General features: G+C 35.3%; 1 protein-coding gene across 3 annotated transcripts in view; it reads left to right on the top strand.

Annotated features, from left to right (window-relative positions):
* Window positions 1-27,839, top strand: part of Abi3bp (ABI family member 3 binding protein) — a 233,185-nt gene that overhangs the window by 107,990 nt on the left and 97,356 nt on the right. For all 3 annotated transcript variants that reach the window (XM_026402395.2, XM_026402396.2, XM_026402392.2), the window contains exons 9-15: window positions 562-654; window positions 12,747-12,824; window positions 14,601-14,675; window positions 15,415-15,489; window positions 16,524-16,595; window positions 17,114-17,188; window positions 26,782-26,847. In XM_026402395.2, the coding sequence (XP_026258180.2) occupies window positions 562-654; window positions 12,747-12,824; window positions 14,601-14,675; window positions 15,415-15,489; window positions 16,524-16,595; window positions 17,114-17,188; window positions 26,782-26,847 (534 nt within the window). The remainder of the gene's footprint in view (window positions 1-561; window positions 655-12,746; window positions 12,825-14,600; window positions 14,676-15,414; window positions 15,490-16,523; window positions 16,596-17,113; window positions 17,189-26,781; window positions 26,848-27,839) is intronic.

The following is a 27,839-nucleotide window of genomic DNA, read 5'->3' as shown; positions in this document are numbered from 1 at the left end:
CATCCTGACCTGTGTGCCTTCTAGGCTAGCAGCCAAGAGACACTGCCTTTATCACGGTGTGTTCAAGAAGAATCTTTAGCCCATGCCCAGTGGGAATGATGGTGTTCATCCTACGTGCCCACAGGGTTGTTTGAAGTTACATGGGAGTCTTTCTTGTATTGAACTGCTCTTTTAAAAGTCACTGTCATTGGGTTGGGGATGTAGCTTTGTGGTAAAATGTTTGCCAAGCATGTAGGAGGACCTGGGTTTAATCCCTATGACTACCAAAAAAAAAAAAAAAATCATTGATAATAATCTTGGTTCATCACACATCTTAAACAGACATTTTATAATTTTTAATCTATAGATTAAATCCCGAGGATTTCAGTAGTTCAGTTCTAAAAATGGAAAACACTCTATTTCAAAGGTATGATCATATTTTCTCCCAACATTTTAAATTTGAGGTCAAAACTGACTAACCAAAATAAACACTAAGCTTCATATTCTAGTACCTGGTGTTCTGAGCTTTATGTCATGATTGATTGTCTTTCCCCTATCTTATTTATATCTATTTCTTTGCAGTTCACCTTATTATACCAGGTCCTAATGACACCACTATAAAACTTCCTACATCCATTATGTTTGAGATTTCAGATGCAATCAAGACACAATTGGGTAAGCAGCAAAACTCTACATTGACTTTTCAATGATTGAGTACTAGTACTGACTCAGGATTCTTAGGATATTCCAGGAATCTTGCAAATGAAATGTTTGATGGCAAAGTAAAAACCAGGAGCAAGGAGGTTGGAGTGTTAGAGATATTCATACGAATCACATTCTGTTACAAATATAAATATTTAACTATAAATGTTATATTTATATAAATGTATTTACATGTGTTTTATAAACTCATTAAACTATGCTATCAAGGGGCCACAAGATATAGTCTATGAGAACTAATTTAAAGGTCAGATATATTAGAATTACTACACTTGAGATTCATATTGCTTCCTACTTCTAGAAAGAACTGAGTATGATTTCAGTGTTTAAAAACAAAACATAATTTTTGAAAATAGTAACAAAATCCACTAAAAGGGAGGCCAAGGAATAATTGTGGTGCTCTCTGGGCACCTTCTCCTTTTGAGTATCAAATTAGAGTCTTAAATGTCCCTGTAGAAGAGGATCTCAAACTTGTTTGAGGATCAGAAGCACTTGGTGGGCTTATGAACCTATAGACTGCTAGGACCCTGAGTTAATGATGAAGAGGATCTGGGGTGAGGTCTGGGAGTTTGCATTTTTAACAAGTTTCTAGGTAACTATGACACTACTGGTCCAGGGACCTCACTTTGAGAACCACCTCTCTGTCTCTGGAGAACATTTGGATTGTTGGCAAATGGGGAAGGAAACAATATCATGTGGTACAAACTGAACAAGACATAAAAGAGAAAATGTTTTCTCTGAGCTAAAGACTACCTAAGAACTTTAGCATTTAATATGAAATTGAAATAAGAAGTTGTGTGGATGAAGAAAAAACAGAAGCCCAAGGCCAAGTTTGGTAGCTTTCAATCAACAAATACTTATTAAGCATTACTCCATGCCTGAACTGCAAGTTCCTAGGAGCTATAACGGTGAGTTACACAAATTTATGCCTGCACATACTGGAACTTCAGACTCTATACTTCAGGGGAAAGGTCACTCTTTCAACAATGGAGCAAAATTAAGTTAATGCTTTCTCTTTTTTAGTTGAGAGAGAGAAAACACATGACAAATGAGATATAACAAAAAGACTTATTTTAATAAAGTATTGTGGTAAGGAGCCAACATGATGGGATAGAGCCATCTATTCTCCATAAGACTGAACAATAACAACAGGTCTGTAGCTGCCTGTTGAGGTGCATGACAGGGAGAGAGACTGGAATTTACTGAAGAGATAAAGGTGAGGTGAAACCTCGAGATTTTGTATAATAGACTATACCAAGAGAAAGAGTATGCCAGAACCCTGTTGAATGGCAACACATCCAGGGGAAGAAAAGTATCCCCTTAGCCTAGGCATAAGGGAAAGAGAAGTCCCAGAGAGCTCCATTGGTACAGAATACAGTCTAAATGCTGAAGAGAACTGGGATTGACAAAGAGCTGGTTTTAGTAATTCCCTGTATTTCCCCTGTAATCAGGAGCCATCTTAAGAAAAGTCTTACTGTCTGAGCTTAAACTCTTCTGGGGGACAGAAATCCTGGCATTTTCTACTTCAAGGACCCTGTAGCCATTTCATTAAGAGGCTTCAGCAAGTGGCCATCTCACTGGTTAATTTTGGCTTGGGGAGTGACTCTGACTCAGGCCTGCTTAGTTTATGGTGTAGGAAATGCACATGGCAATACAGAAGGTGCTTCCCTATAAAATCAACGGTTTAGGTTTACATGCCTTCTGAATCCAGGAAGTGCAGTGTCATGCGGTTTCACGTGGGAGCCAGGTCTGGGGTCACCATGGTCAAGGGCAGCAGAGCTTATGGATTCTGAATACTGCTGCTCCTTCCCAGCACAAGATAAAGACTCTCTGTGACTCCATCCCTCCTGTCTGCTCTCAGAGGTGTCTGGGTTCACATCACAGTGCTTGGGTTGGCCCAGCTGATGGACTGTGTAGAGTATAAATCAAAGAAGATAATCTTTGCCTGGTACATTTTTCATTCCATGCTAGCTTGTTCCAGCATGCAGTGCAGAAGAGTAGAATTTTATCTAGTGTCAGCCACAAACCACTCCTGCTAGTTACCCAGCTTAAAAAAAAAAAAAATAGGGCATAAAAAACCCATAGCCATTGCATGGGAGGTGCATAGTCTAAGAAGACCTGAAGAGAAGCTCTGGAATCATCTACCCCAACACCATCGTTGAGCACCTCAGAAAGAAGAGGTTTTATTAAAAAAAAAAAATCCCCTTTTTCATGTTTTTATGCTTCTCCTTTGTCTTTTTTTTCCTGCCTTTTCATTTTTATTTATTTTTCTCCTTTTCAAATTTTTAGTTTTTTATATTTTTGGTTTTTATCAATATTTGTGTGTGTGTGTGTGTGTGTGTGTGTGTGCGTGTGTGTGTGTGTTGCCAGGGATTGAGCCCCAGGGCCCGTATCCATTGGATGGGTGCTTTTTCACTGTGTACACTCACAGCCCAGCTGGGAGGAATTATATGTTGTTCCAGTGTGAACTTTGACAGATACTTCAACTTAAAGAACGGGGGAAGCAAAAGTTCCCAGTCATCAATCCATCATGCAGGAAAAGTTAGGGGGGCTCTGAGGTTCACTCCTGGACAGGGACCCACACAGTAACAGCAGAGAGGAATAATACAACCATTATGAACACCGAGTATATGAAGGCTCTCTGCATCAATCATGCCCACATCTTATCAGATCACACATTGTTAACAGGACTGTGGGTATCACAGAGAGGGAACTGTGATCTCAGCCCATACCTCGCCCTGTGAAACACCAGTAATTGTAGCAGTGTACAAACTAAGAATAAGAGCTTCACAGTTGGAGCAACCGGTATCAGAATTTCTTTCCAGTAACAGATTCAATATCAATAGTACCTATGGAAACTCCCAACCACCTAATAAAGGCTTCCGCTCCCACTGTAGGAATAACCACAGGGTTCACCCAATACTGTGCTGTATATAGCAAACCTGCTCAAGTTTTCAGAGGGCCCTCTCTCTTACAAGACCTATGAAAGAGTGCTTCCCTCAGATTCTTATACTGTATCCAGACCCACTATTCACAGCCAAAAGAATCCATGGAGAGATTAAACTATAGAGTCTAATAGAAAATTAACTCAATATTGAGCAACAAACCAATACTCTAAGATATGCTGTAAAGAGAAAACTGCTTACTAAGAAAGTCATCATACAAAAGTAGAAGAGCTATCCATATAAACAGATGTGTAAATCTCAAAAACACAGGTAATATGAAAAGCAAGGTAATATGACACCTCCTCAAGTTCATAACTCCCTAGTAACAGACTCCAAAAATAATGAAGTGGATGAAATGCTAGATATGGATTTTAAAAGAATAATCCTAAGAAAGCTCAATGAAACCCAAGAAAATACAGATAAATGGTTAGATGAGTTAAGAAAGATAATGAGGAAAATTCAGTGAAGAGAGAGAGATTTTAAAAAGTAGCAAACAGAAATCCTAGAATTGAAAAGCGCAATAAATCTGATAAAAAAATCTCTAATGAAAGCCACAAAATAGACTAGACCAGGCAGAAGGAAGAATATCAGGGATTAAAGGCAAGTACTTTGAAATTTCATACTCAAGCAAAAATAAGGAATGAAAAGAACATACAAGATCTCTGGAAGCCCTTAAAAAATCAAATTTTTCAGCTCATCAGCATTCCTAGTGAGAACTATAGGCAGATGATGTTTAAAAAAAAACACTATTCAATGAAATAATAGTAGAAAATTTCCCAAATCTTGGGAAAGACATGGACATCCAGGTACAAGAGGCATTTAGAATAGATATAATCAGAATAAAAAGGACCTCTTCATGACATGTTAAATTGCCTAAAGTACAGAACAAAGAAATAACATTAAAATCTGTAAGAGAGAAGAAACAAGTTACATATAAAGGCAAACGCTTAAGATTAATAGCAGATTCCTCAAAAGAAATTCTAAATGCCAATATATCATGGGGTGATATATCTCAAATCCTAAAATTTAAAATTCCAAACTACCAACCAAAATTACTATTCCTAGCAAGGCTTATTCTTCAGAATTGAAGAGAGAAATAAAGACCTGACATGATAAGTATAAACTAAGGGAATTTATGACCACTAGACCAGAATTACACAAAATGCTTAAGAAAATCCTATAACCAGAAGAGAAAAAAAATCACCATTGTGAGAGCACATGAAAAAAAATCCCACGAGAAAAATAGATATACAAATTAGAAATAGGAAAGAATCAGTAGAGTAAGCCATCAAACTTCAAAGACCGATAAGAGGAAGTAAGGAATATTTAAAACAATCAGGAAAAAAAATCAGGAATGAGTCCACATCTTGAATAGCTCTGAATGTGAATTATCTTAATTTTCCAATGAAAAGACACTGCATGAGCTAAGAACAAGACCCAACCGTATGTTACCTACATACTCACCTCACCAGCAAAGATATACACAGACTGAAAATAAAATGATAGAAAACAAAATCCAAAAGCAAGCAGGAGAGATAGAGAAGGTCACTTTATAGGGAACATATAAGGAACAATTCATCAATAAGTTACAGTGGTTATGAATTTACATGTCAAAGCATCCACTTTTGTAAAAATACAAAACACATGTACCAAGAAAACCTACTAGACATAAAGAGAGAGATAGATCCCAATATCATAATTCTGGATGACTTCAAAGTCCCACTCTCACCAGTAGATAGAACATATAAACAAAAAATTAATAAAGAAACTAACAAAAAATTGCTAATTTGAGAACAAATGATTTACAGATTAATAAATTATACTCTAGATAAAATGGACTTAACAGACATTGTCTTAAACTAAACCACATATCAGGCCACAAAACAAGTCTTCACAAATTTAAAAAAGTTGAAATAGTATCTCACATCTTCTCTACTCACTAGTAAAGAATGAAACTAACAATCAACAGATAGACACTGCATAAATTATTCAAACACATGGAAAGTAAACATCATACAGCACCTATGGAGTGCAGCAAAAACAATTGTAAGAGAGAATTTTATAATTTTTATAGTTTGTGCCTGTATTGAGAAAGAGAAAGAGGCTGCACACCTGTAATCCCAGTGACACAGGAGGTTGAGACGGGAGAATTATGAGTTCAAAGCCAACCTCAGCAATGTCAAGGCTCTAAGGAACTCAGTGAGACCCTGTCACTAAATAAAATACAAAATAGGGCTGTGGGTGTGGCTCAGTGGTTGAGTGCCCCTGAGTTCAATCCCTGGTACCCCTCTCCCCTCAAAAAAAGAGAGATCTCATACAATCTAAATAAAAATCTCAACGTCTTAGAGAAAAAACAACTAACCCAAAACCAGTAGTAGGAAGGAATAATATGAATCACAAAAGAAATAAATGAAATGGAGACTAAAAAGAAATAATATAAAAGCTCAATGAGTTGGTTCTTTGATAAATCAAGCAAAACTGACAAAAAGAATAGGGAATATTTTGAAAAACTGTATGTCAATCAATTGTAAAATCTAGAAGAAATAGACAAATTTCTGAGTGCATAAGACCTAGTAAAATTGAACCAAAAAGATATTTAAAAATCTAAATAGACAAATAAACAATAATGATATTGAATCAGTAATAAAAGGTCTCCCCACAAAAAAAAGCCCACTGCTAAATTTGAACAAAATTTTAAAGAATAATTAACACTAATGTTCCTCAAATTATTCCATAAAATAGAAGGAATCCTTCTCAACTCATTCTTTGAAACCATCATTACCCTGCTACTGAAACCTGACAAGGACACAAAAACAACAAAAAAGAAAAACTATAGACCTATATTCCTGATGAAGATAGGGGCAAAAGTCTCAATTTAAATACTTGCAAATAGAATTCAGCAGCACATTAAAAAGATCATATACCATGTTTAATTTGGTTTCATTCCAGGGATGCAAGGATGGTTAAACATGTGCAAATCAGTAAACACAATACACAATAGTAGAATCAAGGATAAAAATTACATTATCATCCTAACAAATGCAGTCAAAATTTAATAAAATTCAACATCCCTTGATGATAAAATCTCTGAACAAAGTATCTATAAATCAATGGAAGTGTAACTGATGTGATTCTGCAATCTGTGTACGGGGTAAAAATGGGAGTTCATAACCCACTTGAATCAAAGTGTGAAATATGATATATCAAGAACTATGTAATGTTTTGAACAACCAACAATAAAAAGAAGCATACCTCATTATAATAAAGGCTATATATGACAAACCCATAACCAACATAATACTGAGTAGGGAAATACTTAAAGCATTTCCTCTAATAACTTTTTTCCAATTTTCTTCTTTGGAAGATAGTACCATGAGGAGATGTTCAGTTTTGTTCATACAAAGCCAAGCAACTTAAGTTAGGTAAAAACAAAACCAGCAATTTCCGTCTCTCCACATGTTTTTCAAATATCTAGACCCCTTAAATTTTGCATAAGTAGAATTATTAGGATATGAAAGTTAAGTTTTTTATATTTTTCTCATTCAATGCTAGGCAACCAGTAAGAGTTTTAAAAAGTAAAACCTTAAGTTTCTCTCAGGTATTAATTTTAAGAAGTTTCTGAAAAGAGAAGGAGGAAAACCTTAGGTAGGTGAAAGTATATAATGCAGGATTCTTGCACTCATCTGTTCTCTGCCCAGAGACTATATTTTTCACCCTGTTTCTGGGAAGGACTTTTTGGAAGGAGAAGGAAAAATACCCAGCCAATCTCATTTTCATTTGGTCCCTAATGTGTTCACCAAAACTACAAAGATCAGGGTTTGTGAAGGATGGTCAAAGTTGCTTCCCAGACAACTGGTGCCACTTTTGAACCAGAAGATGCTATGTTTTATTCCTTAGTCTTGAATGATGTTTCCTGTTCATTTTTTTTCTTTTGCCAAGTTGTACATGCTGCCTTAATATGAACTAGCCTTTTGTGCTTTTTCTAACTTAGGGAATTATATTGGATTTGAGGTTTTTTTTGTATGATTCAGGATAGTGCTATTTTAATAAAACTGCAAATAAATGTGTAAATAAAATAGGAACTATCTTTTTAAACAAAATTTATGGGAAAACACCTGTCTTAAACTTAGCATATGAAAAATTTCTTTTGCACTGAAAAGACTAATAACTCAGTATGCTTGAAAATATCCAGTATATCCAAGGAAAATTCTATCAAGTGTATTATCCTAACAGATCATGTTTCAAAAAAAAAGACATGAAATTTTTCTTTAATCTTTTATGTATAAAACATGTTTGGATATACGTATATTTGGTGAAATAGTTACTATAGTCACATCAACTAATATCAATTCATCCCCTTACATAGTTAGTTACCTTTCTTGTGTGTGTGATAGGAGCACCAAAATTCTACTTTCTTTTCAAATTTCTGGCATATAGTACAATATTATAACTGTAATCTTTGTGTTGAATCTTGTATTTCTGAACTTAATCATTTATACCTTTTACCTTCTGTCCTGTATTTCCTCACTTCTTATCCCAAACCCCACCCCAGCTATCTGCCATTTTATTCTCTATGTATTTGAATTTTTTAAAAATACTACATATCAATAAGATCATACAGTATTTTTCTATATGTGCCTGGTTTGTTTTACTTAGTATAATGTTCTCTAAATTCATTCAAGTTGTTACAAACAATGAAATCTCCATTTCAAAAGCAGAATAGTATTCCATCATGTGTAGATACCAGTTTCTTGATTCATTCATCTAATTTCTAGATACCAGTTTCTTTTTTTTTTTTTAATTTTTTTTAATTTTAATGGGATAGTTTTCATGATTTCTTTCTTAGCAGAATTATGTTTCGTGTACAGGAAAGCTGTTGATTAATGATTGTTGATCTTGTTACCAGCTCTAGAAGTCCTCTGGTGGAGTTTTTTGGGGTTTTCTAGATATAGGATGATGTCAATAGCGAAAAGATAATTTGAATTCTTCTTTTCCTATTAATAGCCCTGTAATGTCCTTCTCTTGCCTGATTTTCTGCCTTAGTTTCAAAAAGTATATAGCATAGGATTGATAAAATTAGACATATTTTCTTTGATACTGATTTTAGAGAAAGTGCTTTCCATTTTTTTCTATAGTATAATGTTGGCTTTGGTTTTGAGATTTATGATCTTTATAATGTTGTAGTAAGTTTTCTCTATGCCTAGTTTCTCTAACATTTTTAATATGAATAGGTGCTAAATTTTATCAAAGCCTTTTCTGCATCTGTTGAGATATTCATATGATTCTTATCCTTCATTCTATTTATGTGATGAATTACATTTATTGATTTGCCTATGTTGAACCAACCTTACATTCCTGGGATAAAAGCAACTTTTTCATGGTATGTTAACTTCTTGATGTGTTTTTGAATGTTGTTTGCTAATATTTCTTTTTTTTTTTTATTGGTCGTTCATAACATTACATAGTTCTTAATACATCATATTACATGGTTTGATTCAAGTGGATTATGAACTCCCGCTTTTACCCTGTATACAAATTGCTGTATCACATCGGTTACCCTTCCATTGATTGACATATTGCCTTTCTAGTGTCTGATGTATTCTGCTGTCTGTCCTATTGTCTACTATCCCCCCTCCCCTCCCCTCCCCTCCCCTCCCCTTTTCTCTTTTCTTGATTCATTCATCTGCAGTGGATCCTTAGGTTGTTTCCATATATTGGATGCTGTGAATAATGCCTCAGTGGAGATGGAGGTGCATCTATCTCTGAAGTGCTTGCCTCATTTCCTTTGGGCATTTACCCCTTAGAAGGATTGCTGACTATGTTAAATGATAGCTTTATTTTTAACTTTTTGAATCATATTCATACTATTTTCCATAATGATTATAACAACTTAAATGTTCCTTTCTCTACCTCCTTGTTTTCTCTTGTCTTTTTGGTAATAGCCATCCTATTGAGATGATCTCTTGTGTTTTTAATTTGTATTTCTCTAATGACTGGTGATGTTCATCACATTTCCCACTGACCATTTTTGTGTCATCTCTTCAGGTCTTTGCCCAATTTACTTCAGATTATTTTTTTCTATTTAAAATATTTTTAATCAACACATACTAATTATACATATTTATGGGGAACAATATAACCTTTTAACATATGTATTTAATGTGTCATGATCAAGTAAGAGTAACTGGCATATCTATCACCCCAGTGCACTTGATTGCTTTAGGAACATTGAAAATCCTCTCAACTACTAGTTTTGAAATATTCAATAAACTGTTGTCAACAATAGTCATTCTAGTGTGCGACAGAGCAGTACAGAGTTGTATGAATTCTTTATGTGTTTGGGATACCAGTCCTTATCAGGTACATGGTGTGCTAATCTTTAGACTCCTCTTCATTTTGTTGATTGTTTCCTTTTCTGCGCAGAAACAATGTTTTTACAAAAAGAGCCTGGGCATAAACAGTTTTTTATACTACCAAGGGAGAAATAAACTTTCCTGAGGTTAATTATCACTGCAATCCAGAAAAGTTATATTTTTAAGAGAGTAAATTCCAAAAATAATATCCCTATTCCAGCAGAACCCATCACGGGACATCAAGAGATATAATAGCTTTTGTTATAGGAACACATGGTGTGAATAATGAAAGAAATAAACAAGAAAGCGAGTATTACACACTCTTCTCCAAGGGATATTCAAAGGGTTTGCCAAAGCCAAGACTTAGCCTGCCAAATATTAAGGGAAACAACTATGCTGAAAAAGGTACAGAAGAATAACGGAGGAAAAGGAATTTCCTGAATCTTAGGTTGCATTTAGTTGGCATTTTATTTTCCTATTGCTGAGACTGTGCATAGTGTTAGTGAACACTCACAGGTTGACAGGAGAGATCAAGATTCCCCCATTTAAATATCTTCTCTATCTCCCAATTTCTCTGACTTCTGAAATGCCAGATTTAGAAATAACATGTCTTAATAAGGAATTAGTGAAAGTCTAAAAAAAATACAAATATCTCTTGGAAAGGTAGTTTGCCTTTTTTCCCCCAATAAGTCTAGTTTGGGGTTAACATAATTGAAAACTAAGGACTCGTATTGAATATAAGGAGCTAAAGCAGTTTGGAGCATAAGTCTAGGATCTGAAGGTTTGAAAAAATGGAGAAAAGTCTTAGGCAGAGAAGCATTGAGAACATAAGATATTACTAAATAGGGAGAAAATTAGCACAAATCACCCTGATAGAAAAAAAAGACGCTGGAAAAAAGAAAAGGAAATTTTCATTTTACCTAGAAAGAGAGAGGGGGGGGGAGGAAGGAAGGAAGGAAGGAAGGAAGGAAGGAAGGAAGGAAGGAAGGAAGGATCTTCCTATAGTGCGTATTTAAAATACCAGAACCAGGCCTCATGAAAAATAAAAATTTGTAATCTGAATGTTTCTTCATATAATCATCAGAAACAGGTCTAAACAAGAGTTGTTTACAAAAGATGTCAGGAAAATGTTAGTAAAATTTAGAAATTAAAAAATATATATATTTTATAAAATTATACTGGGTCTAGTTTTAATTATGAAAGAGAATCCTTTCTCTTTATGCCGTACTAGCCAACTATGAACATTGATAATAAACTATTTCTGTTGTGCAAACAGGCTGTGCAGTGTACAAAACACACTCCACAATGGGTGGCAAGTATGTTACCATTTGACAGCTTTCAGATCCTGCCTGAGAATAATAAGCTCTCTGAAGGAATCACCTCCATTATATATGGAAAATTGATTAGACAATTAGAAAGCCACCAACGGATTAAACAATGAGATGGCTTTCTAATTGTCATTAATTTAAGTAAATAACTAAATTTAATGTGCCCACATTAACTAAAAAGAAGAAAACGGTCTTCATAAGAGTAATGTGAACTATAGAAGAAAGTTACAAAATTTTCACATTCGAAAAACTTTGAGAGAACAAATTAAATGGGTGGTTCTTACCATCAGGTGATTACCCCAAGGAGTATCTAGCAATGTCTGGAGACATCTCTGCTTGTCACAGTGGTAAGAGTGCTATTGGAATCCAGTGGGTAGAAGACAGAGAAGCTGCTAACTGTCCTGCAATGAATAGGGCAGCACTCCCCAACCCACAAACTATCCAACCTCAAATGTTGACAGTGCCACTGTTGAGAAACCCAAGTTCTGTATAGCCTTTGGACACTCAAAACAACAACAAAATCTTATCTGATTCTTTAATCAGCTCTAGGTGGTATGATCATGATATCTAAAAAAAAATGCATGAATTCTTGTATTAGTTCAAAATACTATAAGTGGGTCACAGATTGCATGTGCTAAATAATTGAATAGAGTTAATCCCAAGAACATTTTAAAATTGGAGAATGTCTTAATCATTGGAAAAGTCTAGTTTAGAAATGTGCTTTCTTTGAAAAAGGACACCCAAATTTTAGAAGGAAGTTTCCCAAATAGTTGCATAAAGAGGAGGAAAAAATGAAAAAAGTAATTTCATTCTTTGCACTGAATTCCCATGGAGACCAAAAGAAAAGATCTATGTTAACATGTGGCTCAAATAAAAGTTACTGTTCGTTCTTCATTTTTTTTTTGACACAATTTTTTTCCAAATAACTTATTTCTCTTTGTCAGTTATTTGTGTTTCTTCAAGACTAAAGCCATGGCCTGTTATATTGTTTTTACCATATATAATAATGGAAAATGTTTATTTATTGATTTCTTTTTTAAAAATTTAAGCATACTTAAATATAAAAATTTGAGGAACTTTTGTAATATAAACTTATGCCTTCAGGAAACTATTTATGAAACAGAATGACAAGATTTATCCAAGTATTGTGGTGGCACTTTTTCTTCATGCTGATGACAACTTAGATGTTAGACAATTAGCTGGGGTTAAGAAGAAGGAATTTCAAAGTCTATACTTTGAAATTTCATAAAATAAATTTCATACTAGATCTTGGTAGAAATATACAATGAAGTTGACTGGTAAAAAGGGATGTATGTTTAATTTTTAAAAATGGTTTATTACTTGATGGTGTTTTGATCAAGGTGTTATGGGACATTGTACTATAAGAAGTGAGGTAAATTGTTTGTTCTCTTACTTTTTAGCCAAGAATGAAACTTTGGCATTACCTGCTGAATCTAAAACACCAGAGGTTGAAAAAATCCCAGCACAGCCTGTTACAGGTAATGAGATCCTTCTGTTGATATTGAGAAAAGAAGTAACATTTTTTTTTCAAAGTGAATTATGTACTAGTCTCTATTTTTTTTTCAGTGAAGACATAGTAGGAAATTTACTTTGATCCCCAATGTTTGAGAAATGAACTATTGAATCAGAAGTGTTAGATAATATGTAAGCTATATATTTTACTTTAAATGAAAGCTGTTACATTTACATTAAAATAGTTTTACACTAAAATGTATTACCATGGTTCTAGTGCTTTTTTTCCTATAAAAACCTGAGACCATTTTTCATTGCTTTCCTTTCACAAGTGGTCTGTTTGGCAAAACTGATTTATATCTGTCACAAACCTCTAGCTTGATAGCTGTGAAAATACCCTGGAATCACTTAGAAACAAATGTCCCTGGGAGATGAACAACCTAGTGTAAAGAATATATAATAGTTCAACAAAAATACTTTAAAGAATGAATGTAGTAAGCACATTCCCCAGAGTTTATCACTGTTACTAATAAACATTCAACTTCTCTCAATGAAACTATCCAATCTAGTCCTCTGGGGATACATTAATATCTCAAGTACAGAGTTTTTGCCAGAGCTATACCACCTTATCCAAACAAACTTCTGCCAAGAATTTCCCACAATCCACACTTAGCAAAGTAACTCGGATCTGAAGTCAATTTTTCAATCCACAAAACTGCCATTACTTGAAATATCCATTATAGTTACTTTGTATCAAACTTTTGGACTTGTAGCTGATCCAGAGAAGATATGATTGATGTGGTAATAAAATAGCATCAAGAAACATATTGAATTAGGAATATTTCTGACAGAGCACGTATGTTCCTGCCTAAAGAGAGATTGGACCTTCATCCCCACCTTCATAGGATGGAGGTAGAAGTTACTTAACACTACTGGAATAAATGGCTTGGGTGAAATTCCTGTAGTGTTCTGATTTCAACGCAATTGGTCAGTACCCAGAAGAGCCCAGGCATGACTCAGTGGGTGATTCCAAGTCCTTCTCTGCCTCAAAGCTTCTACCCGTTTTTCCAAGTTGTACTTTCTTCTCTTGGCTCAGTGTCTGATGAGAGTCTACAGATTTATTAATTCTCTGCCAAACCCTCCTCAGAATTTTCCACTTTAGAAATACTTAGGCAACAACCACAACTTATTATTCAGTATTGTGTTTATTTCATGTTCTTACCCTGCAAAATTCTAGCTCACATTTCATTACAGATCTCAGTAACCATGGTTCTTCTTTTACCCAAATTATTTACCTGAGCTGTTCACTGCCTTTAACCTAGCAGTTGGAACAGCCCTATGGTTGAGTATCTGAGTCCTGATTATAATTTCAACCCTGTTCCAAGCTTTATAAGTTTGATGTGGTTTGAGAGAAAAATCCGATAATGTAAGGGCTTTAAGTAAATCTTTTAGCCTTAGGTCATTGTTTTATTTGCCCATTTATTTAGTAAACTAGTCTCTGCTTGTTTACTGTAGCCCTAGAGATAAAGAAAGACAAAAATAATAATTAATGTGGTAAATGTTTTAACGGAGGTCAGTGTGATGTGCTTTTGCAGAGCACACAAGAAAAGGGGACCAAGTCCAGAAAGGACAGGTGGGGAAAAGAGTGCCCAGGCACCCGGTCCTTAACATTAGGATCTGAAAAGAAATGGGTTGTCTAAATATCAGCTGGTAATTCTAAAGCCAACAAATGATGTCTTGTGGCCTTTGTTTGATTCATCATTTATCTTAATTAGTTGTCCTTTTTTTTTTAAATCTTTCAGTGATTCCTGAAATAGTTCCCAGAACCATTAAATCCACTGTGTCTAGTGAAGTAGATGTTTCAGAAACAACACTAGGTAATTCTAAGGACTTTTTTTTTTCCCCTTAAACAAAAAGACTGTTGCAAAAAATCTCCCAACCTTCATAGAAAAGTAAGCACAATGCTTTAGCCTGCCCCTCCCTCCCTTCCCTCTCCCCACTGTTCCTCTCTTTCTCCCTATTTCCTGGCAATTACTTTCCCATTTCTTAGGCCATTTCTTTCCAAGATGTAACACATGCCTTGATCTTATGACTGATCTTCTAGGCAGAACTGGATGCTAGATGCTAATTGCATGCCTTTTTAAAGCTGTCTCTTGGGTTGAATATGCAGAATACTATCTTTCAACCTCCAACTTTGGAAGGGTGGGAAAAGCCTGCGAGTCTTGACTGTCCGCGCCTTCTGCTCAGATTGGCTTTTGGAAGTCTTTTGCATACTGAACTCGGGAAGAATCCTCCAAAGAGTCCTCCTATTTAATAAGAATTTCATGTCACTCATATTTGCTATTTTTTCCCAAGGGAATCTAACTTGCTTGTTTGTTCTCTTCCCCTGAAGAATTTCATTCTGCACTTGTAATGTTGATATTCTGAAAGTACATCCTTCAAATTTTAACAGCTATATAACTCTTACAGGTTTGAAAGTCAGTTCACCTCTTGCCATATGAAGCATCAAACTGCTCTTTGCACTTTAGTGTTGTGAAGGTTGCTGTGCATGATCATGGTGAAGCAAAATCAGGTCATGACTCAAGGTGTTGCTAACTGCATTCTTCTTTATTGCAGTTCTCAGTGAAACGACTCCAGAAGCATTGCAAACTATTCTAATGCCTAAGTTTGAATTGCCCCTGAGCACTCTAGGTAAAAAATGATTAAACACTTCACTTTTATTATTTATTACCTTGGAAATTTTATGCATGCTTGATATAAGTCCTTAGGTTATTGCATTCAAATTCATCTCCCTAGAAGGAAGAACAAATGATTTATAGAACCATGAGTTCCTCAACACCCAAGCCCTTAAATGTGCTAAAAATCTGTGTGACTTTGTATCCTAAAGAGGCCCTTCGTATGATAAATGCATTGGTGTATTTTTTTCTTTTTAGTGGTCACATTTTCATGTTTGATTATTTCACTCATAGTCATTTAATTGAACAAATTGAATTTTCTGCACAGTTGTTTTTACTCAATTGTCTCTCTTAATAGAGTAGATATATTTCTACAGACTCCTTAGAATTTCTTAGGATTAATTGCTTAGAATTTCTTTATGAGTGCAATATTTAAAAAGATAGAGTAACATATATACAAAGCCACATAGATACAAAAATCACCTTTAAAAGCTATCAGGTAGATATTTTCTAATTCAAATGTATTTGGTGCTTGGTTTAAAATTAAATGAAGCTGGGTGTGGTGGTGCACGCCTGTAATCCCAGTGGTTCAGGAGGCAGATGCAGGAGGATCATGAGTTCAAAGCCAGCCTCAGCAATTTAGCAAGGCACTAAGCAACTCAGTGAGACCCTGTCTCTAATAAAATGCAAAATAGGGCTAGAATGTGGCTCAGTGATCAAGTGCCCCTGAATTCAATCCCCAGGGCCAAAAAAAAAAAAAAAATTAAATGAAATATACCTGAGAGCACATATAAGCATAGCTAAAGAAAGAAGGGTAGAAAAAAGAGCCCAAACACCTCAGATATACTAGCTTAACTATAAAAAAAAAAATTGGAAAAGAAATATTATGTTTCTATGCATTTAAACACAGAAGTAAGAAATACTGCTAAAGATTCATCATTTGACATGAAATCATTCCTGTTGTGTTTACTGACTTTGCAAGCCTGAAATTTTGAGTCTCTTCTCTTATTTGCACCTCCAGTCATAACTGTCCTATGTGTTTCATTACAGCTCCAAAAAGTCTTCCAGATTTTCCTGAGGCAAAAACACCCTTCCCTTTTGAGAAACCAAGGGGTACTTTTGGTAATAAATGTACCTTATAATTGATGTTTAGAATGTGGGTGGTGGACTGGGAATAAAGCCCAGTGGCAGGACACTTACCTAGCATGCATGAGGGCTTTGCATTGCTTATTCTGTAGGACACATTTATTGGGTCTTATCTCTGCAAACCTCGATGAACTAATTAATTCTGTTAACTCAGGCAAACAGTCATTTCTTAGACAAAAAAAGGTAAGAGAAGGAAAAAAAATCCTATTTGATTATATTTTTTCACATTCAGTAAAAATAATCAGTCTATTTATTTGATGCAATTCAGTTACTTAGTTTTCTGTGCTTAAAAATGTTGAGAGTGATCTGAAGCTCTCGTCTCTCCCTAGCCACTGATTGCATGCTGTATGGATGGGCATATATTGATTTCTTCTCAATACTTAATGACTTTTGATGCAGTCTTCTGGTGACCACTTCACTATACCAGTAATCTATTCCTGTCCTTTTTCTCTTTAAAACAAATACTCAGGAAATTCTATTTCTTTCCAATATAGCTTCAAGTGAAAAGCCATGGATGGTGCCTACAGCTAAACCATCTGAAGATTCCAAAGTTGTACAGCCTCAAACTGGTAATTGCATCCTTTTAAAAAAATAATCTTTTTATTTTTTATAGGTTACTTAACTGATTACCAATATATTTTGTGGCAAATGGAAAAACTATAATATATTCCTGATATTTATATGAATCACATTTTTCCCAATATAAAAAACAAATGTTTTGTACTTGTTTCAAAGATATATGTTTTGATTTCTGGATACATTATTAGGAGTCTGGCTAGAATGAACTATGAATTGCCCCACTGGTTTTCTAGAGATCTGTTTAGTGACATGAGAGCAGTAACAAAAGTCCATCATGTTAAATCATGTCTGACTTAGCTGCACGAGCTTAATATTTCCCTTGCAAGTGGATACTTGTTTCATTTTTGGTAAAATAATTCAACAAACTTGAGCTTACTGTGCACAAGCTATTATGTCAAGTTCTAAAATCTGTAAGCACACCATGATAGAGAGGAAAATCTGCACTTTTTAGGAGTTAATAGCAAGTCTTACTTTCAGTCCCAGCTCTCTTACTAACTATGTGATTTAGCTATTTATCTTTACTTTTCTGGGTCTTAGCTACTTTTCTCTTGGGAATTCTTGTGTTCGACGTATCAAATTAATGAGCTAACTTCCCATTCTCAAAAAGTAGATTTTCTCTCTCTCTCTCTCTCTCTCTCTCTCTCTCTCTCTCTCTCTCTCTCTCTCTCGCGCTAGGGATTGAACCAGTGGCACTTAACTACTGAGCCACATCCCCAGCCCTTTTTTGTATTTTATTTAGATACAGGGTCTCACTGAGCACAGAGTTGCTTAGGGCCTCACTAAGTTGCTGAGGCTGGCTTTGAACTTGCGATCTTCCTACCTCAGCCTCCCAAGCCTCTGGAATTACATGCGTGTGCCACTGTGCCCAGCTCCATCATTCTTTATTTTAATACCTAGCAGTCAACTAAAAAAGAGGCTATTCAGCATAAAGAATCATAAGAAAACATCCTTTGTGATTACTTCATAATTTTTTGTTTTATTTTAATTTTTGTGAGCTTCTAATTGTTGTGACTTTATTTTGAATACATGTCATATGAAGCTAGAAGTTTTTGTAATGAGGTTAAATACATCAACATTTTGTGGTATACTCCAGAGTCTAGCAGAATAGTAGGTTTGAGAAAGGATGGAGAATAAGCCCCCAAACACACAGATCTTAGTCAAGTTATCCTTTCTGTAGTAAATATAATAAGTGCAAATTTAGTAAAAAATACACGATGATATCAAATTAAGTGTGTGTGTCTTTACGATCTCCCCATTTTCTCAAGTGGCAACACAGTTAAAAATGTCCATGGGTTCGAGCCATTTTGGAAACCTGGGATGGGTCTTTTTAATCCTTGGTGTCCTTAATCACTGACACTAACACTCTAGTTCAATTAGCTTAAGTGGGTACAAAAAGAGCTATACAGCCATCTGAGAGTAAAATCTGGGGGTCCTGAGTGTAGTGTCATATTGAGCCTGTAGTTCCACCAGCTATCACACCAGCCCAACTCCATTCTAGTTACAGAGCAACATCTAGCCTGGGAGCATCTCTGTTGGCCTATCTGCAGCACCATGACAGCCCTGGCTGTGACTCATACCTCCCACCAGAGTGCCAGATCTCCCAAACCAAATGCTTCAGGTCCCTTTCATCTCCTGGCTTTGGGGCTATGATATAGGTGACACAAAATTCTCTTGGGTTTTCCATAAGAAGCAATTAGTTTTGGTTTCTCTGACTTTTTAAAAAAGCAAACTGAAACCTCAATGAAAACATTTATGAAATTTTAGAACCTAGAACATGATTTGTATATAAAGCCTGAGTTGGACCAACTACCGGGGAGTGTGGAGAGCATGTTTGGGAGTGAGTGAAGATTGCAGAGTTATAGAGAAAAATAGATGATATGGGAAATCCCATTAAAGGAAAGGTTGCTTTTACCTTTAGTCCCAGAAGAGGCATATTCTGGTCTTACCTTGATGGACTATGGATAACAAAAAATGCAGTAGAAATCAACCTCATTATTTAGCTGCCTCACCATACCTGGGCAGTTTAGGCTGTCAGGGAACCCCAACTGTTAATCCCCAGCCTTGTCTGGGCACTAAGTTGGGAATTGTCATTGGCTCCAACTATTGTTTAGTAAACAACATTTTTAGGCATGAGCTTTAGCCCCAGAAATTTCCCAGCCTTCCCTTTTGACATTTAATTTGTCTATTCTTGCTACTTATTATGTTCCTTGGGCCAAAAATATTATTGCTGTAAACTCAATTAAAATACAATGGGCTCCACTGTAGGTTTATTGAATAAGGATCTGCTATCTAATAATATCCCCAGGTGACTTGTATGGCATTCGAATTTGAAATGCACTACCTAATTGCTATATCCTATAATATTTCACATGGTACAGGAAAGAATGATCAGGAATGGTCAATAACAGACCATTGTAGGCATCAAATCAATATAAGACTTATTTCGTATAAAGAAATAAAAAATGATTGGGTGATTAAGTATCTTCTGTTTTGTTTTTTTTTTTTGTTGTTGTTGTTGTTAATGTGCAATGCATCCATATACACTCTAGTAAAAGTATTCTATGGCAACTTCCTAAGTCATGTTAAATTTCAAGTTAAAAATACATATATACATTATTTATGATTTTAAGAGTTGATATATTCACATATAGTTCTTTCATTTCAGCTTTTCTTATTTTTTAATTGATTTGTGTACATTTGTACATGTATTAAGTTGCTATTTCCCATTTAATTTCAGTACATATGATTATTTTATTTTCTAGTTACTCAGGTAGCTTCCTGTTGCAATTGCTTTTAGAATGAAGAGATTGAGACAGTGCTTAAATGGTGGCTCACAAAATCAGTGGCCCCATTTTTAGTTTGTCCTATAACAATATATTTTAGCTGATATTAATGACATTATTATAACAACATATATTTTGTTTTTCAGTATAATGCTTCTATATTTACTGTCAATTCCCTTCACCCAAAGACCAGCAGAACCCCCAAGGAGTGGAATATATTTAGAATTATTTAATTATTATGATTGTTAACAGAGAACACAAACTATAAGTAACTAGAGGAATTCTTAGAGGATGTTGGAAAAGACTTATTGCAGGAATTTTGCTTATATTAAGTGATTGGCAGAAGGGTCCAAGGAAGTACAGTTTTGCTCTGTATTGGGAGTAAGTATGTACATGAGTATCTTCATGATTCTTAACTAGAAGGCAAGATAAGCAAAACAAAACTAAAGGCATGAATGGTAAAACAGCACAAGGTGCCCACATTGGTGAGAATGTGGCAGAGTAGGGCTTGTGGTTTGGATGCTGTTCATGTTTTCATTTCTGTTCTGTGTTCTGAATGATTACAGCCTACTCTTGATTTTCCCTTGATCCATCAAAGTCAGAGTGATCTCATCTAATATCGGTGTTCTTTGAAATTGTTGACATTTGACAGGAGGGTGCCATAACCCACTTGTGAGAGCCAGGCCACCCTGGATTCCCAGGCAACTCTTCTCTGGATCAACCACTATATATGATTTATTATTGTAAAATATATTTTACTTTGGCATTACCATTCTGTATCAAAAAAGCAAGAATGAGTGCTCCAAAAAAATTCTATACCACTTTTGACACAAAAGACTATTAGAAAATTATTTCATGCTGGTTACTGAAATTCCTGGGTCCTTTCAACAGTTTTTGGCAACAGTGGAATAGGCTATTTGAAGTTTGAAATAGTTCAGGAAATATGATATATATAATCATCAAATATACTCTTTCCTTATTCAATCTGTTTGAACTAAACTTTCACTAGAGCTATATTATGCAATTTCATTATTCAGAATTGCATTTTGTATAAACCTTCTATAAAGTATGTTTAAGTAGAGTTGATTGGTGGGGATTTCCTTGGGAAATCTAATTTTCCGTAGTGTATATAAAGGAAATCATAAAATGTGTTTTGCATCCCAGAATATAACATTATTTATATATTTTGTATTAAAAGAAACCTAGATTTTAGAATACTTAAGTGCTTATAACAGTTATTCAGGAAAAAGTCCATCTTCCTGATGATGCAGTAGAATTGATCCTGTGTTCTATTAGAAGTTGGTCAGCTCACTACATTCTCCTTTGTCATAGGAGTTCTAGAAAAGCTCTCACCTATAGGAATAGGAAAAACAGTGGAATGAGTCAGACATAATTTACCTATGTTCCCATATGAATACACAACCAGTGGAACTCCATAGCATGTACAACCACAAGAATGGGATCCTAATTAGAAGAAGTCATACTCCATACATGTATAATATGTCAAAATACACTCTACTGTCACGTATATCTAAAAAGAGCAAATTTAAGAAAAATAGAAAAGGTCTTCTATCTTCATCTTCCACCCCCAGATGAATTGTGCACTTGTATGCATGTAATCCACATGCTGTGAGTCATTTATCCACTGGAATAATTAGTATTTGCATGATGATTTTCTCCTAAGAAATCTGCAAGGGTTATGTGTACAGCATCAGACAGGTCCTTCCAAAGTTCCTGAAGCTGCCAGTTATTTTCTTTTATATTTGGGAGATGCTCGAGGGACTTAGGTCTGTCAAGATAGAAGATCAAAAGTTAGACTCATTCATTTCTTTCATAGTATTCAGAAAAGTTAAAAGTGAAACAGTGCCATAGAGCTTGCTTTGACTTTTTGAGAACTTTCACAACAGAGAATTAAATGTTTTTCCTGGATCTACATGCTTTCTAGATAGATTAGAAACAATAAATGACCTGTGAGAGACTGGCCAGTCCTTGAAATTTATTCTTACTGTGAATGTGATTACTAATCTGCAATCTGTAGATTAAGAAAGAGATTGGTTAATAACTATCTCTTAGAACTTTGGTTTCTCCATCTATAAAAGGAAATAATATATAGATTTTTCATTAGGTGTTTAGTCTTAGAAATAATGCATGAATCAATTAATAGAATGGAGTCTCACGTTGACTGCATCCCTTCCCACCAAACTGACCATCCCAAACTTTCTGAATTGCTGCATAACAATTATTATAATAATAAAAAACAATAAGAGTTTTATTAAATGATTTAATGAAAAAAAGGTAGAAGATTAAAAAAAGACTCAAAGCTTTGGTGGGAAGGGATGCAGTCAAGATCAATGATCTCAAACGCAAAATGATTTCAAGTTTGTTTTATCTATAGAAATCTCCCTGCCTCTTCTTCCCTGAAAGTGTTTAGAATTTCTCTCCAAATTTATAGACTTATTTCTAAAACTATTTTTTCCTGGAGTCCCCCCCCCCCACCAAAAACAAAAACAAAAAACCCTAGAAGTAGTTTTCTTCCAGAGACTCACCCTGACAGAGAATCAAAATGGATGATGGTCTGCTTAGTCTTTTCATTGCAATTCACTCTGGGAGCTTCCTTTAGGAGGTTATCTCTTACGATTTTCTGTGTTGGATTCTTTCCATACATTGTAGAACTCTAAGAAATTGAAACATGTATTCGAGCTCTCTAAATTATTTAAAGACTTGAAAGTTGAAGTGATCAGCATACACAAAGAGTGGTACACAGGTTAGGAAGTTTGGCCACAGACTCTACTTTCAGATCTGTTGAAAAGAAGTAAACTCTACGGTTGGATCTTACAGCCTGCCCTGTGAGGTGTTGATTAGCACAGATCTGGCCCACCCAACTGGATTAAGCCCTGGAGAGAGAAAAAGTAGGAATGAGTAGTGGTGTTGATGCTTGAAAGCAGGAAAATAGAAGTCAAGCATAGCAGATGGTTTACAGATTCACTGTGGTCTCTTCAAGATTTATAGCCACAGCCTTTGATTTTATTTCACAAACATTTTCTTGCAGGCAATACTTTAACAGATTTCAAGGCCAAGCAGAAAGGTATTTTGTTTTTCCATTAACCAAAGAAAGCAGTATCCATGAATTTAAATAGCACTGGGAATTCTGTGTGGTGGTGTGTTTTTCTCTTCTGGTTACTTGTTGTATTTTTTCATTACTACTAATTGTATGTTCTAGAGTCCTACCTCCATGGCAGAGTAAGGCCACACAAACCCATGGAAGATATGTGTGTAATGGAGGAGCAGATTTGTATGCACACATTTGTGTATCATAATTAAAGGACATGATAATTCCCCAACTTAAGCCAGAAAATCCTTTCAAAAAGCTTAAACTACCCATCTGTCAAAATCACCATTAATTTATTTTTGTTTTGCAGATTGATTTTATTGGGGATCCACCATGTACTGGGCTCTGGAGTACATAAACCTAGTGTGTATAATAAATATGACAGACTTTGTACTTTAAAAAAGGTGTGTTTTCTAAGAATTTATGTTTGAAAAGGAAAATATATTACAAAGTTATTAACATTCAAGGAATTTAAATGAAATGATAAATTCTCAGTTATTTGAAATGTTTTGTCTGTGTAAGATCACATTTTCAGAGTACTATCAGGGCGTTTTCATGGTAAGATTTATATCCATTAGATTTTTAAAGTAAAAATGCACACCAAACAAAATGTGATTAACAAATATGGTCTTAGGAAGTTCTAAAGAAGAATATTTTTTTCTGAAAAAATCTGAAGATAATGGTCAGTTATTACTGTTTGGTTGGTAGCAAGGACTGAACCCAGGGATGCTTAACCACTGAACCACATCCCCAGTCCCCCCTACTTTTTAATTTTTTTTAATTTAAAGACAGGGTCTTGCTAAGTTGCTTAGGGTCTCTCTACGTTGCTGAGGCTGGCTTTGAACTTGTGATCCTGCTGCTTCAGCACCCCTACCCCCCCCCAGACTAGGATTACTGGTGTGTACCACTGTACCCGGTCATTACTACTTTTGTAAGGAAATTAATATTGCTTTTTACAACCTAATGAACTACCTATTTTGTTGCATTAGAATTCTCTAACAACTTTTGGTCCCATGTATGTTCTTTGAATTCAAGATCAAAGATGCTGCTTAGTTTCAAACAGCTGTAACATTTTATCCCCTACAGATAGGTGATAAGTCATAATATATGGGAGTATTCTCTGGACTGTTTATCAATTTTATAGCTGGAGTAGACTTGCAGTAACTAGGCCTGTTTTGTGAATTTTACTTTGGCATAGAGGTACATATACAAGAGGTTTTATTCTTTTCCTTTTAAAAAATTCTTTTTATTTATATATAACATGAGGATACATTTTGACATAATCACAAAAGCATGGAATATAATTTGCTCTAAATCAATTCCCAGAACTTTCCCCGTCCTCCCTTCCCTCTCCTCCTTCCCCCCTTCTCCCTTCCCCATGCTTTTCTTTCTGTACTAATCTTTCTGTAATTTATTTATAGTTTTTTATTAGTGTCTTGTGGATGCCCTTGATGTTGGGATTCACTGTGCAGTATTCATGTACATACATGGAAAAGTTTAGTCAGTTTCATTCCACTCTTATTCCTTTTTCCCATCCCTCCTTCCTCCTCCTCAATCTCCTTTATCCACTCTACTGATCTCTGTTTTAATGAAATTCCCTCTCCCTTTTCTCCTTTCTCTCTCTCTTCCTTTCTGAGTTTTGAAAAGAAAGTAAGCGCTATTGATTTTCAGGGAACTTTTAAGAGAATTCATTTCAATCCCATCTTCTCCTCAGACAGCTATAACTTCAGAGTCAGAAGATTAACTTGTAGATAAGATGAGGCGGTGTGCTTCTCAAAGCTGTCCAAATTACATAAAACTTGGCATGAGTAGTATTTGTATGTTTTTCAGTATTCTTTTCTTAAGCTCTCAGAAACTACAGAAATAGAAATATCGAACACTAAGTCTTGTGACAAATGTGTTATTTGAATCTGAAGGATGTTGTGAGAAGTCAGGCTTCATTTGCTGGAGGATGGTAGGAGAGGGTATCTGTCCACATCAAATGACTTGAGAGTAACTTGAGGAAAGTTGGCAACCTGGTTTAGAACCTCCAGAAAGGTAGAGAGTTGTAAATATGAAAAATAAATGCAGGATGAATAAATATCATCTCTTAGAACAAAATAGGACTGTAGGAAAATTGGTCCAATGTCACTAGATGGAAGGGAGATTTGGGAGATAGGATAACATAAAAACAGTAATGGTATTTTTCAAAAATAATAATATAAATTTTTAGAAAGTCAAGCTATCCATAATTTCTTAGCTAGATAACAGGGTTAAATACAAGTTGGTAAACTTTTCCTAATTTATTTAGTAGGAGATGGAGATGATATTGCTAGATCCATGACTTTGAACCTGAATTGAAGAAACTCTAAGACCAGAGACTGATGCCATTTTTTTGCCCTTTAAAAGAATATTCATTCTTTTCTGACCCTTTAAAATTGCAACGAGTCTAACTTTTCCATATAATAGATGTATTCTTGATATATGTGCATATTTTAACACAATATTTTTTAAAGATTTTGTAAAGAGTAGATTAACCATCATGAATATATTTCCTGGCTTGTTGATATGTTGACAGCACAAGCTGTCCTCTGCTTTCAGACAATCATATCATCTCATATTATCCTTCTTATGGTTCCTACCAGCAGTGATTCAAAAATCATTAAATTGTCACTGAATTACAAGCAATCCCAATAAATAAATCTTGTGAATTTCCTCCCTTTTAGTTCTATATAGCAAATTTCAATGGAAAAGGAAAGCAATGTCATCTCCTGTTAGATCCTGCTTTCTCTACTTCTCCATAGTGACAATTCTTTGTGCATAAAAAAGAAAAATCATCTAATGTTGTTTTTACTTGCAGGTTTAGCTCCTATGTTATCCTGAAAATTATCCCTGCATTAAAATAATTCAATCTTTAGGTTTAAATGTTTCTCCCTTTCTTTATTTCATATAAAATTGATCTTTAAAGCTGCGTAGACTGTGGAAGGGCTTATGGCTCATGGAGGAACACAAAACAAAAGCTGTCTCTAAGTAAAATGGCAGGAGGGATGGTGCTGCATGGGTCCTGGTCTTAGCCCTGCTGCTCCTGGTCCTGCCATGGAGTGGAAAATGCACTGAACATGACAATTTTTGGTATGTGTCTGCAACTGTAACACCCCATTATCGAGAAAGTGCAGATAATGCTAACCTTTCATATTTCTCAGGGATATTAATAGGATTAAAGAAGCTGATGTGTCAGAAAGTGCTGTGTAAAGTACTATCCACACGTGAGATATCATGATGGCAATTTTCACTTTAAAGTCTACAGCATAAGTCTTTGCTGTAGACTTTATGCAAATAGCTTCAATGTGACTGCCATTTCCTTCTTTAGAAATCTCTCCCTAAGCTGCCATCTGACTTTATTTGTTTATATTCTTTGAAGCACTTGATTTAGAGCTGGCATCACTTCATTATAAACATATAGCACTGTATTCACATCACCCCAGAGCCAGCGCCAAGCCTTGCTATATAAATCCTGCAGCTCAGAGCAAGGCAGCCAAAATCTAACACAGTGGTGGTGATTGCTAACCCAGTAGTGACAAGGCCAGCAGCTGAATGCTTAAATCTGCTCATACTTACATGGAGCTGTCCTGTAGCCAGAATTAAAATATACCATGAAATCTTTCAAAATGAATCAACATTAACATCTCTTTTGTTTCATTTTTTTTTAAAGCAACTTATGATGTTTTCTCAAGTTCTACAACTTCAGATGAGACTGAAATATCAGAGGCCCACACAGGTATACCTAGTCTTTTGGTTATGTCTCCGGATCCCAGGTGTTTGGACAACACTAGGTGGGCTGTCTCTTTTAGTTTATTCAGAATGAAAAAGTGCATTCTAGAGCTCCAAAAGGGAAGAGCAGCACTGTGAGTCAGGAAGCGAACTCTACCCAAGATTCCCACTGACTATTTCTTTATGTTTATTAGTCAATCAGTTCTGTCACATGAGGGAGCTGTAGATAGATTGGGTTGCCTCTGGGGGAAAGTAAAAGGCCTATTGCTCTCTTACCTGAAATTATTCTTAAAAAGTTTTAGAGGCTTAGGGGGTTTTCTGTAGAGCAGCGATTCTCAACTGGGGGTGATGTGGGACCCCCTCCCCTACACTACAGACATTGGTGATATCTAGAGACACATCTGGGAGGAAGTGCCATTGGCATCTAGTGGACAGAGATCAGGGATGCTACCAAACCCCTTCAGTGCACAGAGTGTCTTCCCACAACCAAGAATTATTTCACCCTAATTGTCAGTGCCTAGGTGAGAAATCCTGCCGTAGACAGTCTCTTGTCACTCATTTGTAGATGGTCAGGTGGGTCTCGTCTTCGGAATTCACTGCTCCATTTACAGCTAGTCTAAGTCCAAAAGTTCCCTATGGCAGTTATTTATTACGCACCTACTATACCTAAGCACTGTAGGAGATTCAAAGCAAGTCTGGTCTCTGCCAAACGTGTGCCTGGTATTTTCTGTAAGTGTAGTCTTAGCATTATTTGTATCATGACAAATAAAGGTGAAGAATTTTACACAGCAAGAAGACAATGAAATAGAAGGCTCAAGTGGGTTCTGTTAACTATAAAACAGAAGGCATAAATTGAATGTGTAAAACTACTTTTTCATGGTTTCTGATATTTAAGTTCTTTTTTTATATTTTATTGGTGTATTATATTTGTACATAATGGTGGGATTTGTTACATATTCATACATGCACATGATATAACAATATAATTTGGCCAGTATT

Source organism: Urocitellus parryii, chromosome 2 (genome assembly GCF_045843805.1).
Source record: "Urocitellus parryii isolate mUroPar1 chromosome 2, mUroPar1.hap1, whole genome shotgun sequence".
Classification (NCBI taxonomy): domain Eukaryota; kingdom Metazoa; phylum Chordata; class Mammalia; order Rodentia; family Sciuridae; genus Urocitellus; species Urocitellus parryii.
The sequence above is the reverse complement of the archived record's forward strand: the minus strand, read 5'-3'. Positions and strand labels throughout refer to the sequence as shown.